The sequence below is a fragment of the Rhinoraja longicauda genome, chromosome 17 (genome assembly GCF_053455715.1).
Source record: "Rhinoraja longicauda isolate Sanriku21f chromosome 17, sRhiLon1.1, whole genome shotgun sequence".
Lineage (NCBI taxonomy): Eukaryota > Metazoa > Chordata > Chondrichthyes > Rajiformes > Arhynchobatidae > Rhinoraja > Rhinoraja longicauda.
Genome location: NC_135969.1, coordinates 9,545,643 through 9,565,779, shown reverse-complemented (window position 1 = coordinate 9,565,779; position 20,137 = coordinate 9,545,643). Strand labels below are relative to the sequence as shown.

General features: G+C 43.2%; 1 protein-coding gene across 4 annotated transcripts in view; it reads left to right on the top strand.

Moving 5' to 3' along the window:
- The window catches only part of LOC144601728 (inter-alpha-trypsin inhibitor heavy chain H3-like), a 79,041-nt gene that overhangs the window by 22,803 nt on the left and 36,101 nt on the right, over window positions 1–20,137 (top strand). For all 4 annotated transcript variants that reach the window (XM_078414052.1, XM_078414051.1, XM_078414053.1 and 1 more), the window contains 6 exons: window positions 1,927–2,052; window positions 4,635–4,816; window positions 7,012–7,197; window positions 8,000–8,133; window positions 10,674–10,831; window positions 17,548–17,598. In XM_078414052.1, coding sequence (XP_078270178.1) covers window positions 1,927–2,052; window positions 4,635–4,816; window positions 7,012–7,197; window positions 8,000–8,133; window positions 10,674–10,831; window positions 17,548–17,598 — 837 coding nt within the window. The remainder of the gene's footprint in view (window positions 1–1,926; window positions 2,053–4,634; window positions 4,817–7,011; window positions 7,198–7,999; window positions 8,134–10,673; window positions 10,832–17,547; window positions 17,599–20,137) is intronic.

Below are 20,137 nucleotides of genomic sequence, written 5' to 3'. Positions count from 1 at the left end.
GCGAGGTGGATCCCCAGGAGCTTGCAGAGGTACAGCTTCTGGCGGATACCGCCTCGGCATACCAGTCCACCACTTTGGGGTTGAAGTTGGCTCAGGTGGCCTGCGGGCCGGAAGGAACAAAAGTCTGGTGTGATGTTTCCCTTCCCCGTCCCAGGCCGGTAGTGCCGCCCTCCCTTCAGCGCCGGGTTTTCGATGCCATTCACGGGCTGGCGCACCCGTCCATCCGCTCCACCTCTGCCTTAGTAGCCGCTCGGTTTGTGTGGCATGGCTTGCGTAAACAGGTAGCTGTTTGGGCCTGTTCCTGCGTTCCCGGCCAGACCGCTAAAGTCCACCGCCATGTCCAGCCCCCGGTACAGGATTTTGAGGTCCCAGCGGACCGTTTTTTCCACATCCATGTGGATTTAGTCGGGCCCTTGCCTTCCTCCCGGGGCTACACCCGTCTCCTCACGGTGGTGGATCGGTTCACCCGGTGGCCAGAGGCTTTCCCATTGTCCGATACCTCTGCTGCCTCTTGTGCCAGGGTTTTGGCCCTCCATTGGGTGGCACGTTTCGGGGTTCCAGCTGTTATTACCACCGACAGGGGGCCATAGTTCACTTCGACCCTCTGGGCCACGCTTGCAGAGCTGTACGGTTCCCGGTTACAGCACACCACATCATACCACCCCCAGGCTAATGGGCTTGTGGAGAGGTTCCACCGTCAACTTAAGGCCGCCCTCAGTGCGAGGCTAGACGGCCCGGACTGGGTGGACCAATTTCCCTGGGTCCTTCTGGGCATCCGGACTGCTCCTAAGCAGGATCTCGGTGCTTCGTCCGCGGAGCTAGTATATGGCTCGCCACTTCGAGTACCTGAGGATTTACTTCCGGACCCCTCCGGCCAGCTGCCTGCAGTCCCGTCAGTCTTAGCATCGCACCGGGCACGCGTGGGTTCCCTGGCCCCGGTTCCGACTTCACGTCATGGGTGTCCCATGGTACACGAACCGCCTGCCCTGAAGGACTGTGAGTTCGTATTTTTGCGCAAGGATGCCCATCGTTCCCCGTTACAGAGGGTCTATGAAGGGCCGTTCCGGGTTTTACGTAAGGGGACGGTCACCTTCACCTTAGACGTGGGAGGCAGGAGTGAGCTCGTCTCGGTGTCCAGGCTTAAACCTGCGCACTTGGATCCGGACCTCGCGGTCTTGGTTGGTCAACCACCTCGGAGAGGCCGGCCTCCGGCAGTCCCGATCAGTCCAGGACCCCCTGTTCCGGCAGTTCCACCTGGTCCGGAATCCCCTGCTCCTGTGGTTCAGGCTGCCCCTCTCCTTACTCGTTCTGGTCGTGAAATCCGGCTCCCTGCTAGGTTCCGTACTTCGGGTTCTGGGGGGGGGTCATGTAGCGACCATAGAGAGTGGTCCTAGTCGTCGAACCCTCAGATTGGCCAGCAAGGTCACGTGTGGGTGCGACACCGCTGATTGGACAGCGTTGTCATGTGCACTTTTGGCGCCCGAAAAGAGTCAGTTCGGAGACGACTTCGAAGAGAACAGTTAGTTTTAATGGTTGTCTGTAATCTTGTTAAGAAAACTTTGTAATCGAATATTGCTGCCGCAATAAACTTCTTCAACAAAGAACAAGTTTCCAGACTCGCCATAAGGTGACATTTTGGGTCAAGACCCAGGGGTCAAGACCCATCCCTCTTCCTTGGCTCTCAGCCTAAAGTAGGGTCTCGAGCTGAAATGTCACCTATTCATTTTCTCCAGAGATGCTCCCTGACCCGTTGAGTTACTCCATCATTTTGTGTCTATCTACTTTGATTGTTGGATTATTAACCACAGTTTCCTTAGTGTAATTCAGCTGCCGGCCTTGCATTTTGGTAGCGTGGTGGAAGCAGGTAACTTTATTTAACAGATTGTAATGTTTTAAAAGACAATGTGATATTTCTTTGTGTTATAGCAACAAATATAAATACTCCTATGCTGAAAGCAGTGGAGCTTCTGAACAAGGCCCATCAAGAAAAAAAACTACCTGAAAGGAGTGTCTCCATGATCATTTTGTTAACGGATGGCGATCCAAATTCTGGTTAGTAACTGTCTATGTCTAATAGATTTTCACTTCTGCCTTATATATGTGTAGGAAGGAACTGCAGATGCTGGTTTAAACTGAAGATAGACACAAAAAGCTGGCGTAACTCAGCAGGTCAGGCGGGCTCTCTGGAGAAAAGGAATAGGTGACGTTTCGGGTCAAGACCCTTCTTCAGAACATCACCTATTCCTTTTCTCCAGAGATGAAATCTGACCTGCTGAGTTGCTCCAGCTTTTTGTGTCTACTTTCTGCCTTATGTATCAAAGCCCCAAAATGGGCAGTGACTGAGAAGGGCAATATCACGGCTCAGGGGATGTTTCATCCAAAACATTATTCCAAAAATAGGAAGGATTTGTTTTCGGTCCTTCCAGAAATTGGCAGATTAAATGCAAGGTTTTGTTAAACGTCTTCAAGGGTGCATTGGTATCAGTCACATCCCGAAGCAGTCGACATGTTGCTGACAATTTATTGAAATTAATTCTCACTTCCCTGTCACCACTCATTTGATTGATCGCAAGATGCAGCATGGAAGCAGGCCCTTCGGCCCACTGTGTCCATGCTGACCATCGATCACCCCTTTCACATTGGTTCTATGTTATCCCGCTTTTATATCCACTCCCAAAACACACGGGGCAATTTACTGTGGCCAATTGACCTACAAACTCACATGTCTTTGGTGTGTGGGAGGAAACCGGAGCACCCGGAGGAACCCTACGTGGTCACAGGGAGAACGGGCAAACTCTGCACAGGCAGCACCCGAGGTCGGTATTGAAACCAGATCTTTGCTCTATCAGCTGTGCCACTGTGCAACCCTTCGTTCAGAGTGGTATCCAGGAATGCAATAACAGTGTCTTATGACCTGAGCACAGATTCCTTGGGATAAATCATTGTCCATTTATAAAACACTAGCCATGACCTAAGGATGTCCCAAAATGGTTTAGAGCCAGTTATTATGTGAAGATATAAGGTCATATGTGATAAGGGTAAAATTAGGCCAATCGGCCCATCACGTCTACTCCGCGATGCAATCATGGCTGATCGATCTCTCCCTCCTAACCCCATTCTCCTGCCTTCTCCCCATAACCCCTGACACCCCTGAATTAGTAACAGGAGACCACTCAGCCCTGGAAGTCTACTATACCATTTACTTTGATCATGGGTGATCTGATTGCAACTTGAATCCCACATTCCTGTATTCTCACCATAACATTCACCCTAACTTGTCACGTATCTACCCACCTCCACATTAAAAATGCTCACCTTCCACCAGCCTTTAAAAGAGATTTCCAAAGACCCATAGTCTTCTGAGAGAATAAACATTTGTTCCCCATCTCTGTCTTAAATGGGTGACCTCCTTATTTTTAAAACGCTGACCCTCTCTCTACATGCAGGTTCTCCCACAAAAGGAAACATTCTCCTCTTAATAACTCAGTCACGACATTTTTTAATTAAGTCACCTCTCACCCTTCAAAACTCCATTGGATACTAACTTAGCCCATTCAATCTGTCCTCATTTTGCAACTACCATTCTAATAGTCCAGTGAACCAATTCTGAACTGTTTTCAATGCATTTACATCCTTCCCTAAAAAAGTAAACGAAGACTGTACACATTACTCCAGATGTGGTCCAGTCAATACCCTACATTAAAAAATGCATAACCTCTGCTTTCAATCTTCATGACAATTAACATTCAGCTAACTTTCAGAATTCCACACTCTACTTGCATATTAGCTTTTTGTGAACCATGCTCTGTGACAATAGGATCCCTCTCTACCTCAGAGCATTGCAATCTCTCATTTCAATAACGTGTTTATTTTTTATTTTGCTGCCAAAATGGACAGTTTCACATTTCCCCATGTTATATTCCATTTGCCAGATCTTTGCCTGCTCACTTGTTGCTTGAAGTTTGTCTGCATCTTACGAGAACGACAAGTACCGTTCAGACAATTGCCTGTGCTGCTGTCAGGATCAAAGTCAGGTTCATCCTCACTTTCAGAAACATTGCCTCGTTATCTTTTTTAAAGCTTTTCAGAAAAGCATTGGGGACTCAACTTTTTTTAGAATCATAGAGTCAAAGTCAAAGTCATACAGCGTGGCCTTCAGCCCAACCTACCCACACCGGCCCACAAGTCCCAGCTACACTAGTCCCATTTGCCCACGTTTGGCCCATGTCCTATCCATGTACCTACCTAACTATTTCTGAGACATTAGGATAGTCCCTGCTTCAACTAGCTCCTCTGGCAGCTTGTTCCATGCACCCACCACCCTTTGTGTAAAAAAGTTACCCACGTCCTATTAAATCACCTTAAACCTATGTCCTCTGGTCTTTGATAAACCTACTCTGGGCAAGAGACTCTGTGCATCTACCTGATGTATGATTTTATACACCTCGAGAAGATCACCCCTCATCCTCCTGCGTGCCAAGGAATAGAGTCCCAGCCTACTCGACCTCTCCCTATAGCTCAGGCCCTCTAGTCCTGGCAACATTCTTGTTTTAATGCAAGCAAACTAACACAGATGAATTTCTACGCCTATACTTGGATTCCATAAGGATTTATTTTTAATCATTTTATTGCAGGAGTATCAGATCCCACAAGAATCCAGAAAAATGTTAAAAAAGCAGTAAACGGCCAGTACAACGTGTACACACTTGGGTTTGGTTATGATGTTAAATTCAGCTTTCTGAAAAAAATGGCACTGGAAAATAACGGTTTGGCGCGACGGATTTATGAAGATTCAGATGCTTCCTTACAGCTCCAGGTAAAAGCATTGCTGGATATGAATGTTATCCCTCCAGCCTTTGCCCAGAATTTCCTCAGATTGCTCCTGCTCCTGTATTTATGCCATAACTTCACCAAGAGTGCAGTGGAAAATGTGTTAATATTGGATTTCTGCTGCACTTCCAGTTTAATTTTAGTAGATTTGGAATCTCTGAAGAAATTCCCAGAATTCCACTCATCTCTGCGGTAAGCCATTTTCTTTGCTTGGAGGGAATAAGTGATAAAATAGCCGGTGACGCGTGTTTTGTTCATTGTAAATGTTATAAGTTTTTTTTAGTTTAGTTTGGAGATACAGTGCGTAAACAGGCCCTTTGATCCATCGAGTTCGCGCCGACCAGCGATCCCCATACACTGGCACTATCCTACACACTAGGGACAATTTACGATTTTTTTACCGAAGCCAATTAACCTACAAACCTGTGCATCTTTGGAGTGTGGGAGAAAACCGGAGCACCCGGAGAAAACCCACGCGGTCACAGGGAGAATGTACAGGCCCCGTACAAACAGCACTCGCAGTCAGGATCGAACCCGGGTCTCTGGTGCTGTAAGGCAGCAACTCTGTGCCACCGTGTCACCACTGTTTAATTTAATCTTTGTTCCACATAATGTGTTGATATAAAGCCAAATGTCTATTAATTTCGATATGAGGGTTTGCATTGACTTTCCAGATTAATTTTGTTGCATCAATAAATTAAAAAGAAAATCCCTTATCTACAAAATCCATTCTGTGGCAGACAAGAAATCAAGCATTTATATGGCTGCTGCCAGCATTGGACCATATGACACCTCAAACCTCCTGTTCCAGTCAATATTGTTGATCCAAATTTGGCTTCAATTCCTCTTTACTGTCTCATAACTCTTGACTTCCTGACATGCCGAAACCCGTCTATGTGAGATACAGAATTTCCAAGATTCAAAATCCACTGAGGGAAGAAATCCCTCCTCACGTCCATCTTGGATGGATGACTTCTCATTCCAAGACTCTGCCCCCTGACTGCAGATTCCAGTCCCAGTCCCCACTCTCCCATTCCTACCACCCACCACCCATGCAGAACGCTTTATCAGCATCCACTTGTCAAGTCTACTTAGAATATTGCATGCTATAATCTGATTAGATATTAACCTCCATGTGTACAGACCCAACCTGTCCTGCCAAAACCTCCCTTTAATCAAAGAATGAATCCAATGAACCATGTCCAAACTACCTCCAAAACAATCACAGTGAAATGGAGATAACTCAGAACTCATGGAACTTCGCTAGTGCCAGACTCGGAGATTTCTTATTCCCTTAACCTGTCAACATTACTTTACCTTCCTGATTGCTTGCGGTTCTTGCATGCTAACTCTCCATGTTTAAGCATACTCCACTTTTTCTCCCATCAAAATTATGCATTTCCCCACATTATCCTCCTTTGGCAAGATTTCTGCTGACACACCAGTATCCTGTTGCAGAATCTTTGTCCATTCATTACAATTTATTTCCCACCTTATCTCTGTATTCTTCACAAATTTGGTTCAATAACCTTTTTTCATCTATCCGATTAATATAGATTGTAAATAGCTGAGGCCTCATCTCTATCTTGGCAGCAACCTGCTCAAAAACTTGGAAATGGCCCAATCATCTTAGCCCCCTGGTTTATCTCAGTAACCCAATCCTCCATCCTTGTTCATGTATTACCTTAGAAACAGAGAAACATAGAAAATAGGTGCAGGAGTAGGCCATACAGCCCTTCGAGCCAGCACCGCCATTCAATATCATCATGGCTGACCATCCAAAATCAGTACCCTGTTCCTGCTTTCTCCGCATAATCCCTTGATTCAGTTAGCCCTAAGAGCTATATCTACCTTCCACAACTGCACTTATTCATCTTTTGTGTAACAATGCTATATGTGGCATCGTACCAGAAGCCTTTCTGGAAAACCCAATACATTCCATCTGTTGGTACCCGGTGGCCTTTAGATTAATTGCCAGCCACAGTCCTTCTTGACTAAGCGAGCTGGTGAGCTGAAACTTAGTGGAGAAAGTATTGCAAATCCTCACTGTCAAGAATAAATGGTTTCACAAGTACAATCTGCCTGCTTTGGCTCAATGGGAATTTCCAGGTTACAGATTCATCTGTATTTTTAATGAAATGGGGAAATATGCCAAACTAATTAAATATTTCTTTCCCACAGGGTTTTTATGATGAAGTGGCCAACCCCTTGCTTCTGGATATTGAGTTGCTATATCCAGAGAACGCCATTTCGGAATTAACTCAAGCCAGATTCAGGCAGTATTACGATGGGTCAGAGATTGTAGTGGCTGGCAGGATCATGGACAATACATTGGAGTCACTCGCAACAGAGGTTGTGGCACAAACGGTAGGTGCTCATTGTCCGTTACTCCAATTCATTGATTGACCTCTTGGATGGATCATGGAGTACAGTGCAGTAAGGGGTTATTTAGCCTACTGGTCCAGCAAGTCATTAAGCTAGAAATAGTGCAGTGAAGATTTACCAGGATGTTGCCATGTCTCGAGGGCCTGAGCTGTAGGGAATGGTTGGGCAGGCTAGGACTTTATTCCTTAGAGCGCAGGAAGCTGAGAGATGATCTTATAGAGATGTATAAAATCATGAGGGGAATAGATAGGGTAAATGCACAGAATCTTTTACAAAAGAATGAAATAAACTATTATTCTCTCTCGCAAAAGAATGAAATAAACTATTTGAAAAATTATCCTTCCACATCCTCTAGCCATTCCAAATCACATCATCTAACGTTACCGTAGTCTCACAGGTAACCATGACAACCATTGAGCACACAGTAAAGTTCAAAACCGATCATAATAAAAATGACAAGTTAATCTATTTTGGTCGTGTTTGCTGATGAAAGAAATCTTGCCTGGGAAAGTTTCATAAACTTTGTAAGAACACTTAATATTAATGAAATACTGACTGCTTCAATTATATCATGCATGTATTCTATCAAATTTATTGTTCAGTTCTTTCAAAATAATTCACAAATGAATTGCCTGACAAGGTAGAAAGAAAATATTGCAATTTAACTCTTTTGCTAAAAGTGGCATTAGTTGTAAATTGTGAGAATATGTAAAGGAACAAAGAATAATTAATTTTCTCAAAGTTTACTCACAAAGTTCAGCCTCGCTCCTTATTTCTCTAACAGGCTAATGAAAAGCTGACCTTAAAAGTTGATGTGAATATAGCAGAGGTCGAGAATATTACTCAACAATACATTTTTGGTGACTTTACGGAGCGATTGTGGGCTTATTTGACCATCCAACAACTCTTAGACGAACGGTAAAGTCGGAAGAATATGCTATCTGAGATAATGAAATGGCAAACCATAATCAAATAATATGCATCTATTTCCACTGAATTGAAAGCAGTGTTTAATGTTTTAATAGAACAGAACACAGTTCAGTACAGCACAGGAACAGGCCTTTTGGCTCACAATCCTTCCTCACAGTCAGCAAATCCAGCAATCTTAGTGTCATCTGCATACTTACTAACCAATATATATATATATATATATCACAAACGACGGAGGTCCCAGCATAGATCCCTGTGGAACTCCACTGGTCACAAACCTCCAGCCTGAATATTGTCCGTCCACTACAGCCATCTGTTCTGAATCCATACACCCAAGTCACTGTTTATCCCATGCATTTTAATCTTCTTGATCAGCCTACAATGGGGGACTTTATTAAATGCTTTACTAAAATCCATGTAGACAATATCCACCGCCCTTCTTTCATCAATCAACTTTGTCACCTCCTCAAAAAACATATTCAAAATGAGTAAAACACGACCTGCCATGCACAAAGCTATCTGACTGTCCCCAATTAACTCACACTGTTCCAAATGGGAGTCAATTCTAACCTGAAGAATTCTCTCCAATATCTTCCCTCTCATTGACGAGCCTCGCCACCCTATAATTCCCTGGATTCTTTCTACTTTCCTTCTTACACAAAGGAACATGAACTTCTCTGCAGTCCTCCAGGATGTCGCCCGTGACTGAAGATGCAAAGATTTTAGTCAAGGCTCCTGCAATCTCCACTCTTGCCTCTCTCAAAAACCTGGGACATGTTCCATCAAGCCCTGGGGATTTATCCAAGAGCCCCAACACCTCCTCCTTTTAATCTCAAACTGCTCTTACATATTAGTGTTCTCCCCACTGTTCTCACTGCCCCCCCCCCCAAAGTCCTTCTCCTTGGTGAATACAGATGCAAAGTACTCATTTGGTATCTCGCCTACCCCCCCCCCCCCCCCCCTGCGAGCCCCTGCAAATTCACTCCTTTATCCTTTTTCCTGCTTGGTGTCAATGCAGAAATAAAAATATTTAGGATTTTCTTTAATCTGACTTGCCAAGGCCATTTTTGTGGCTCCTTTTGGGCCTTCACCTGCTTGAATTCTTTCCTCCTTGCTTTAAAATTCCATGCACACACTTCCTTTTTCCTTTTGACCAAATTTACAATCTCTTTGGTCTTCCAGAGTTCCTTTCCTTTGCCATCCTTATGCCTCCTCCTGAACTTGCCAGTCCTGAACTTTGATAACCTGGCCTTTAAATGACTCCCATGTGTCAGATTTAGACATACTCATTAACAATTCCTGCCTAATAACATTGTGATTTATCTTACTCCAATTTAGAATCTTCCTGCAAGGTCTAGACTTATCCCCATTCAAAACGATTTCTTTTTTAGAACGGGTGTCAATGGTTATGGGGAGAAGGCAGGAAAATGGGATGAGGAGGCAGAGATCAGCCATGATTGAAAGGCGGATAGACTCAATGGGTCAAATGGCCTAATTCTACTCCGATAACTTGTGAACAATCTTAAAACCTATGAATGTGTAGGGAGGAACAGCAGATGCTGGTTTAAACTGAAGATAGACACAAAAAGCTGGAGTAACTTAGCGGGTCAGACAGCATCTCTGGAGAAAAAGAACAGGTGACGTTTCAGGTCGAGTCTGAAGAACGTTCTCGACCCGAAACGTCGCCTATTCTTTTAAAACCTACGGAGCTGTGATCACTATCTCCATAATGCTCTTCCACAGAAACACCAGTCACCTGGACAGGCTTGTTTCCCAACAGTATGTTCCCTTTTCGGGTTGAGGAAACCCTCTTGGATACACCTGCAAATTCTTCCCCGTCTAAGCCTTCGGCACTGAGCAAGTCCCCGTCAATATTGGGGAAGTTAAAGTCATCCACCAAGACAACCCAGTTGCTTTGCAATCTTCCAGTAATCTGTCTACATAACTGTTCCTCTATCTCCCGCTGGCTAATTGGGGGGGGGAGCTGTAGTGCAATCCCAGTAGAATGTTTGCATCTATCTACCAACATCGTGTCAACGGACAAACCCTTCAGTATGTTCTCTCTGAGTGCCGTTATGACATTCTCTCTGATGTGTAGAGCAACTCCTTCATCTCTTTGGTCGTTGATTCTTCATTATGTTTATCTTAACGATTGCAGTCACCGTTGAAAACTAGCTCCCAATTAGTTTAATGTGTAGGAAGGAACTGCAGGTGCTGGTTTAAACCAAAGATAGACAGGAAAAGCTGGAGTAACTCCGCGGGACAGGCAGCATCTCTGGAGAGAGATGGGTAACGTTTCAGGTCGAGAAGAAGGCCCTAAACCCGAAACGTCACCCACTCCTTCTCTCCAGAGATGTTGCCTGTCCAGCTTTTTGTGTCTATCCCCAATTAGTTTAATTTTGTTGTCTATTTTGATTTCTCATGGACAAAAATACCATCAATTATTAGAAGCAGTTGCAGGAATGATAATAAATGCATTTATTGCAATGCAAATGGTACCGAGTTGATTTCTACCAATTGTATTTTAGCGTTACTGTGGGTGAATTAAAAGTGAAACGCCTAACAGATAGAATCCTGAAACTTTCACTGAAGTACAGCTTTGTCACACCTCTAACTTCAATGGTTGTCACAAAACCAAACGATGCAAAGAATGATACCCTCGTGGCTGACAAACCATCAGAAAATGGTAAGATTTGAGTAAGTACTTGAGTAGGATAAGACGATTAAACTAAACTAAACTAGACTGGACTAAACTAAACTAAACTACTCTTCATCTGCAGTTAAACTTTGGATGATAGAAAAGTTAGCCCTTTGTTTTAGAAAGTTATCATTTTTATTATTACGTAGATTTAATTGATCAGCGCAGGGTGGCACAGTGGCGCAGCGGTAGAGTTGCTGCCACAGCGATAGAGATCTGGGTTCGATCCTGACCTCGGCTGCTGTCTGTACGGAGTTTGTACGTTCTCCCTGTGACGGTGTGGTTTTCTCTGGGTGCTCAGGTTTCGTCCCGCAATCCAAAAACGTGCAGACGAATTGGCTTCTGTAAATTGCCCCTGGCATGTAAGACAGAACTGGTGTACAGGTGATCGTTGATTAGCGTGGACTCAGTGTGCCGAAGGAACTGTTTCACGCCGTATCTCTAAAATTAAGACTAAAGCAGATTGTCCATTAACATCATTTAAAATCTCAATATTTAAGTATATTTTGAAAGGTCAAGTTCCCACCCTGAACAATAACTGATTTGAAATAAAGTTAAATTAATTCAAAACTTGACTTTTACAAATAATAAATTGTGAGCAAATTGGAGTGATTATATATTACCATTGATGGCAAGATTTTACTTCAGAAAAACAGTGATAAATCATCCATCAATTTGCACCTAAGAGATCATTTCTTAGTTGTATAACTAAACGAGTGTAATGCTATGTAACAAAACTGCCAGTCAAAACTCCACTCTCCTGAGTGGAGAGTAAGATAGGGGAAGAGTCTGTTGGAGAGGGTATTTTCTTTGTTTTCATTTTTTCTAGATGTAAATTTGCACAGTAGTCATCATATCTTTAATTGGGCGCTACTGGACTTTATCTTGCTCTGAATGTTATTCCCTTTGTCATGTTTCTGTACAATGTGGACAGCTTGAATGTAATCAGTATCACATATAATCTTTCGCCTGATTGGATAACACACAACAAAAAAGCTGTTCACTGTATCTCGGCACATGTGACAATAATCCAAATTGGGGTTCTTATCGAAACATACGATTATTAAGGGGTTGGGCACGTTAGAGGCAGGAAACATGTTCCCAATGTTGGGGGAGTCCAGAACCAGGGGCCACAGTTTAAGAATAAGGGGTAGGCCATTTAGAACGGAGATGAGGAGGAACTTTTTCAGTCAGAGTTGTAAATCTGTGGAATTCACTGCCTCAAAGGGCAGTGGAGGCTAATTCTATGAATGCATTCACGAGAGAGCTAGATAGTGCTCTTAAGGATAGCGGAGTCAGGAGGTATGGGGAGAAGGCAGGAACGGGGTACTGATTGAGAATGTTCAGCCATGATCACATTGAATTGTGGTGCTGGCTCGAAGGGCCTACTCCTGCACCTATTGTCTATTAATACAGCACGGCTATTACTGATCCATTTCGATAGCGTAAATCCTCCCATTTGGCAGATGTCAGTCAGGTCTTTTACCATCCGGACCGCTTCCAGTTCCCAAGGCATGGACTTTAAACAGTCATCCACGTAGAAGTTGTTCTTCACCGTTTTTACCACCTCTTCCGAAAAGTGTGCTCCGTAGTCCTCAGCAGCCTGTCTCAATGCAAAGTTTGCACCACTTGGTGATGATACGGCTCCGAAAAGATGTACCTTCATCCGATATTCCGCAAGATCTTGCCGCACATCACCGGCAGGCCACCACAGAAATCGCAAATAGTCAACATGCTTTTCCGATACCTTGACCTGATGAAACATTGCTTTAATATCCGCCATCAAAGCAACCGGCTCTTATCTGAATCTAATGAGAACTCCAATGAGTGAGTTAGTTAGGTCTGGACCTTTTAGCAGCTGGCAGTTAAGTGATGTCCCCTTAAAGACTGCTGCACAGTCAAAGGCCACTCTTATGGTTCCTTTCTTCGAGTGATACACCCCGTGATGAGTGATGTACCAGAGTTTCCCATCACTTCGATTCTGCTGGTCCATTGGTATCCTTTCAGCAAAACCACTATCAATCATTTCTGTGAGGAAAGATGTGTATTCATCGCAAAACTTTTCATTCTTATTGAACTTGCATTTCAAGCTCTGGATACGCTGCTCTGCAATGCAGCGATTGTTTGGCATGCTGGTATCCTCCTGTTTGAAAGGTAAGTCCCGACAATAATGTCCATCTGTCATCCTTGCCGTAATATCCATGAACCTTACCTCTTCTCTGGACATCGCTTCCTTTTCCTTGCTGGATTCTTCATTGAAGTCATGATTGTATTGTTTGATCAGAAGTTCCTCCGGATTAGCAATGGATATTCGATTGATGACCGCTGCAGTTTCCATCGCTGCTGTTGTGGTCCTTTCTCCGTGGACCATAAATAACCTATCCCAACAAGGTTTTCATGGCGTATGGTTCATCTCCTCTGCTGTTGACCACATCCCAAGGTTCCAATACCTTAGAAGCATTAGTTCTGATGAGTAAGCCAATGCCAGAGTCTATTTCAGTTATCTTGACATTCTTCAAATAAGGCCATTGATTCAGGTCTTCTTGTCTAGGAATGTTTGACCGTGAGACAGGAATGGTCTTACTGGTAAGCACATCTGATAGTTGAACAAAAACATTGCTGTCCAGACCAGATATTTCCAAACCTGAAATAACACGACTGGTTACAGACTTCACTTGATTCATGGTACGCAGGAGAATCCTCTTCTTTTATCCTCAAATCTTCAGCCTTATTACCAGGCTTTCGATGCAGAAGGTAACCGAACTTCCACCATCCAAGAAAGCGTACGTTTGCAACACCGTGCTCCCATTGTAGCTCTTCACTTGCACTGGTACGATCGAGAAGATGCAAGCTTCTTCACCGGCCCCGATATGTCCACACATCGGAGAAAGAGGAGTGGCGTCACTCTGGCTCGCCTTTTCCTTGGCTGACTGCACTGATTTCCTTTCTTGGTCCTTCTGTTCAATATGAAGTATCTCAGGATGCTCTCCTTTGCACACAGCACAAGTCAAACGATTCTTGCAATTTCTGCTCATGTGACCTACTTTCAAACATCCGAAACAAATTCTCTTCTCCTTTATGAATTCTCTTCTCTCCTTTAGTTCCTTCTTTTTGATCTGCCGACACTTCTCCAGTGTGTGACCCCTCATGTTGCAGAACAGACAAGGATCCTGCTGCTTGCCGGTGGGTGAGTCAGCTTTCTCTCCTTTAGTTGTCAGGTTCCCTTGGGCCTGTTCGTCCATGTCGTAGCAAAAATGCTCCAGCCCGTCTTCGGCCTTTCTCTTGTCTTACCGAAAAGGTAGGGCCTTTAGCAGCTGCTGACGTTTTAGCCTCATCAATATTCCCATAAAGTGGATTTGTTAATATCTTCACTTGTACCTTTATGAAGTCTTCCAATTCGGGAAACGCAGTTGAATGTTTCTCAGTTCTTTGGATTTCATATGCCCGATCTCTCCACCTATCTCTGAGCTTATAAGGTAGCTTTCGAAGGATGGTCATCATATTGGAGTGAACATTCTTTTCATCCATATACTTAAACTGCTGCATCGCATTGCGACAACCTTTAAGGAATAATGAGAATGCGTGTAATGCTTTTATATCATCTGGCCTGATGGTTGGCCAGGCCAACGCTCTGGATATATAAGCAGCGGCAATCTTCTGCTCATGGCCAAAATGCTCTTTAACAGTTTTCTTGCCCTTTGATAGCTCTGGTTGGAAGGTAAATGTTGACAGCTGTGAACTAATTCTCTGGCTGGTCCTTTCGTATATTGATAATGATAACGATCACTTTCATCATCAGTCTTCCTTTCCACTCCTCCCTCAAATGCCTTGATAAAAAGTTGATATTGCAAAGGATCACCATCATACACAGGAATGTCTCTTGATGGGAGAGTGGAAGAAAGATTTTGTTTAGCCAGAAGTTCGGTGATTTGATTTTGCTTCCGTAATAGGTCACACATATTACTTCGGTCTCCATCATGACGTTCCGGGGATTTAGTGCGAGCACGCCCCCGCTCACCCCTTAGTTCATGACACCCTGCCGTCCGTCCTTGAAGAGAGTATTGGGTTAAGTATGCCGTATCGCTAGCTTTAACAAATGGTCTCCAGCTTGTTTGTTTTGGTCTAACAACCTGTGGCTCCCAACCATGCCAGGATTTAGTCACGGATGGTTCCCATCCAACTGGCAATTGGCTTTGAGCAGCTCCTCGTCCCGGATAAGAACTCCTATCAGATACTATCGAGCTGTTTCTTGATCTTATAGCACCAAGTGTACTGAGCATTGCTTTGGTCTTTGCCACTTCAGCACTTAGTGTCAATCGTTCTTTCTCTCTTTTCAATTGATCGTTCCTCATCTTGTAATCTGATTGTCTTCTCTTCTGTAGGTATCACAAAATGCTGGAGTAACTCAGCGGGTCAGACAGCATCTCTGGAGAGAAGGAATGGGTGATGTTTCGGGTTGAGACCCTTCTTCAGACTTCAGACTTCAGTCTGAAGAAGGGTCTCGACCCGAAATGTCACCCATTCCTTCTCTCCAGAGATGCTGCCTGACCCGCTGAGTTACTCCAGCATTTTGTGATACCTTCGATATGTACCAGCATCTGCAGTTATTTTCCTACGTCTTCTCTTCTGTTTTTCTTCCATCTCTGATTGTCTTCTCTTCTGCTCTTCTTCCTCTCTCCTCTGTTCTTCTTCTAATTGGCTTTCTTGTGCCTCAATCTCATGCATACCTTCCATGAAGGCAACCTGTTCAACAAGAACGGCCACTTTGACCTCGGCCTCCTTACGAGCAGAGCGCGTCGAAGATGCACGAGATTTGATGCTCAATTTAGAGTTCAAAATATCTGAAGGACTATCTCCAGATCTGATGGAGTCTGTGTCTTCACCACCCTGGTATAAGACACTCTCGACATGAGAGGGTACGACCTTATGACCTACTCATCACCACTCATCAACTTCTTCTTCAAATTCTTTGAGAGCGACCTTTATTTGGTACATCCATTTACCCTGCTTTTCAAGTTCTTCTGCAGGTAATTGTGATTGTTTCAACATTTCATATTCCTCATCGATTTCATCCTTGAGGTGGGTAAATCGATCCATGTTGAATTGTACCTCTTGTACCTTTTCAGCTGATTTAATTTGTTCCGTGGTGCTTTCCATTAACTTGTCAGCTTGTTTACATTTGGTTTTCTTCATCTTTTCATATTTTTCCAAGGGTAAACTTAAGACCCACGGTCGTAAGCTTGATTGCCCTTTCTTCCACTTTAGGCCGTGTTCTGTTTAGGCCATCTTGTGACCGAACATCAGATTTAATCACAGACATTATGAGCTTCTTGAAGAAAAACAGATGTCCTTTATCTCCTTTGGAATTTCAAATGACTGATAACCAGGGACTCCCAAGGTCATTGCTTTGTGGCCCACATTCCAAGCTTCCGTACCAATTACTAAAACAGGCTTTGTTATCACTTGCTGCAAAACAGGCTTTTTCATAAACCAAGTTAACGCAGACAACAATTTCTTCACTGTTTCAAAGCCACAAACTTCAGTCTCTATACAAGAGCTAATTCTCTTCAAATAACTCTAAGAGACAGATATAACGTTTCAGCTTCCGCGAATAACTTGTTCAATTCTGCAGTTGAAAGATTTTGGCAATAAATATCTCCCAGCTCAGTAAACTCTCGTAGCCTTCGTCTCTTGCGAAGACGAACTTTAACTGAATTTCCCAAAGAGTAAATTCACAAAAATCGTTCCAGCTTAGATAGATTTTTATGATAAATCTATCATGTCATGATTTCAATTTTTTCGATATAACAGCCAGCTTCTCGACTATCACATTAGCTCCCAAGCTGCCGCCGACACAGATTAGGTAGAACGAAAGTTTCTGACGCAAGCAATCACAATAACAGAGACCTCCACGACGTTTAAAATAGTTAGTCGTTTGAAGTTGCAATATAACATATTGGCATATCTCTTGTCATCGACTTGTTATTGATTCGCTTGGTAAAAATCTATATCCTACCATAATCTGCGTATTTAATAAGAACTGCCAAATCTTATCTACGGCAGAGATTTCTTACTGATCTTCTTGTCAGTAAGATCTTCAGCCAATTTATATCAGCAGCTACTTCTTGGCTCTACTTCTATCAGCCCCTTCTTGGCTCGAACTGTCGAACACACCAAAGCTGGACGTTCTCTGACTCCGCTCAGCCCGTACGTAAGCATAACATTAACCTCTTAGTGTCCAAAATACAGCAGGGTACAAAGTAATACAAGAATATGCAAAAATAACTAATAAGCGCAAAATGGCTCCTACAATTTGTTTCTGCCATTTGCTGAGTGAACCTTTTAAATTAATTAACATTTATTCATTCAAGTGCTTAATTAGTTCAAACCTGTTAAACGATCACTCATGATTTTTTAAATCTCATCACGGTTCGCTTGATAAAAGCATGTTGAAGCTTTGATGAGGTGGGAACTACAAGATAATGTGAAACTGATCAACCAACTTATCCATTTACTTCAGTTTTTTTCAACCTGACAAAAAGTATGCAGCTAACATCTATATTTAAAATGTGATATGCACTTGTTCAAATTAACATCATCCTGAAAAAGATGCCACGATGATACTTAAAATTTCCGTGGATGCAAGTTGTTCACAAAGCATTTAAATATGAATATAAATGCCATATATACCCATTCCCTTTCAGAAAATGTCAGGCCGCAATCTCATCATGTTAGCAGAAATATGCCAAAAACAGGTAAGTTATTTGAAACAAACTTTAATCCTATCTTAAACAGAATCACTTATGTTAGTAGAACTTAATGCATGGCTACCATTTCATTATGTAGAAAGTATGAGTGACCATAGCTAATTTCAATTTCTTGTTTAGATGAAATTTGTGAATGAACTTGAGCATGATTTTAACCAATCATTCCCCAATTTCATATTGGATTAAGCAGCTATGCAAATAGAGCAGAAGTGTTATTGGGATTGTGCAGGAAAGAACTGCAAATGCTGGTTTAAACCGAAGATAGACACAAAGTGCTGGAGTGACTCAGCTGGTCAGGCAGCATCTCTGGAGAGAAGGAATGGGCGACTTTTTGGGTCGAGACCCTTCTTCAGACTGGGTTGTTATTGTCACGTGTACCGAGATGCAGTGAAAATCTTTGTTTTGCGTGCTATCCAGGCAAATCATACCCTACATCGGTGCAATCATATCATACATGAGGACAACATGTAATGAAATAGAGTCCAGAATAAAGTGTTACAACTGCAGGGAAAATGTGGATAAAAGTAAGCGCAGAGGCTGCAACAAGGTACATTGGAAGATCTGGAATACATCCTTTGCCTATGAGAGATCCATTCAAGAGTCTGATAATAATCAAGAGGCTATTTTTCAATCTGGGGGCACATGTATTTTAAACGTTTGTATCTTCTGCCAGACAGGAAAGGGGAGAAATGGGAATGATGGGGGAGTGAATGGTCCTTGATTATTTTGGCTGCTTTGCCAAGACAGTGGGAAGTGTAGCTGTAGTTGACAGGAAAGAGGCTGGTTTGCGTGATGTACTGGGCTGCACCCACAAATCTCTCCAATTTCATGCACTCTTGAACAGAGTATTTGCCATGCCAAGCTGTGATGTATCCTGATAGAATACTTGATATGGTGCATCTACAGCCATTGGTAGGAGTCATAGGAGACATGCTGAATGTTCTTAGTCTTCTGATGAAGTAGAGACTTTGGTGTGCTTTGTTTTGCCATTTTGTCAACTTGGTTGGACTAGATCGAATTGTTGATGATAATTACACATAGGTCCTCAAAGCTCTCAACAATCTCCACTTCAGCATCATTGATGCAGATTCGGGTGTGTACTCCCCCCCTGCCTCCTGAAGTTGGTGACCAGCTTCTTCCTTTTGCTGACATTGCAGAATAGATTGTTGCCTTGACACTATACTAGTTTACTCTCTATTTCCTTCCTGCACTCAGTCTCGTTATTATTTGAGATCCAGCCCACGATGGTATGCCATCTGCAAACCTGTATATGGAATTAGAGCAGAATTTAGCTAAATAGCCGCAAGAGTATTGGGAGTATAATAAGGGGCTAAGGATGCATCTTACAGGACACTGATGAGAATGATCATGGAAAATTGCAATGGGTGAGGAAGCCAAAGATGCAGTTGCAGAGGCAAGTGCTGATTCCGAGATCCAGGAGTTTGGAGTTTGGTTGGAATAATAGAAACATAGAAAATAGGTGCAGGAGGAGGCTATTCGGCCCTTCGAGCCATCACCTCCATTCATTGTGATTAAGGCTGATCATCCACAATCAGTAACCTGTGCCCAACTTCTCCCCATATCCCTTGATTCCCCTAGCCCCCAGAGCTCTCTCTAACTCTCTCTTGATTTCACAAATTCACAAATCTCTGGGTGAAAAAGTTCCTTCTCACCTCAGTTTTAAATGGCCTCCCCTTTATTCTAAGACTGTGGCCCCTGGTTCTGGACTCCCCCAACAATGGTATTGAAGTGGAGCTACGGTCAAGAAATTGGTGTCTGTTGTTGGAGTCCTTGTTATCCAGATGTTCCGGGGATGACTGTCGGGCTGGGGAAATGGTATCAGTCATGGACCTGTTGCGATTGTGGGTGAATTGCGGTGGATTGAGGCTGTCTAGGAGGCTGGAGTTTGTTTGCACCAAGGCTAATTTCTCGAAGCACCTTGTGATGGAAGATGTCAGACCCACTTAACAGTCATTATTAAAGCACGTTACACCTTAGAGCCCAAGCAGAGTCCAAATGAAGGAAGTGAACCACATGAATGGGAGAGAGAATAACAGAAATTGGAAAGTTGAGAAGGATCTCGACCCGAAACGTCACCCATTCCTTCTCTCCAGAGATGCTACTTGTCCCGCTGAGTTATTCCAGCTTTTTGTGTCTATCTCTGGAAAGCTAACTGTAGCGAGTTGTGTGAGGGTTCTTTGGAATTGCAATTAGTTCCATGCTAAAAGAGTTTTACATGTGGGCAATTTGTATCCTCAGAATAGGGAGCAAAAGGCATAGATTAATCGATTAGTTATGGTAAACACCATTGCGAATGATATTATCCTAAGAGACTGATATGATTTATTGTAGAGTTTGTGGAAAAGAGTAAGAAGTTACATTTCTGAACATTTTTAATCTATCTACTCAGTTATAACGTGAATTTTTTTGATGCATTGGCATGTTATGATTCCATTGTAACCATTGGAATTTGTTTCAGTAGAAATAACAGCAGGAATAAGCCACTTGACTCTTGTATCTGCTCAGT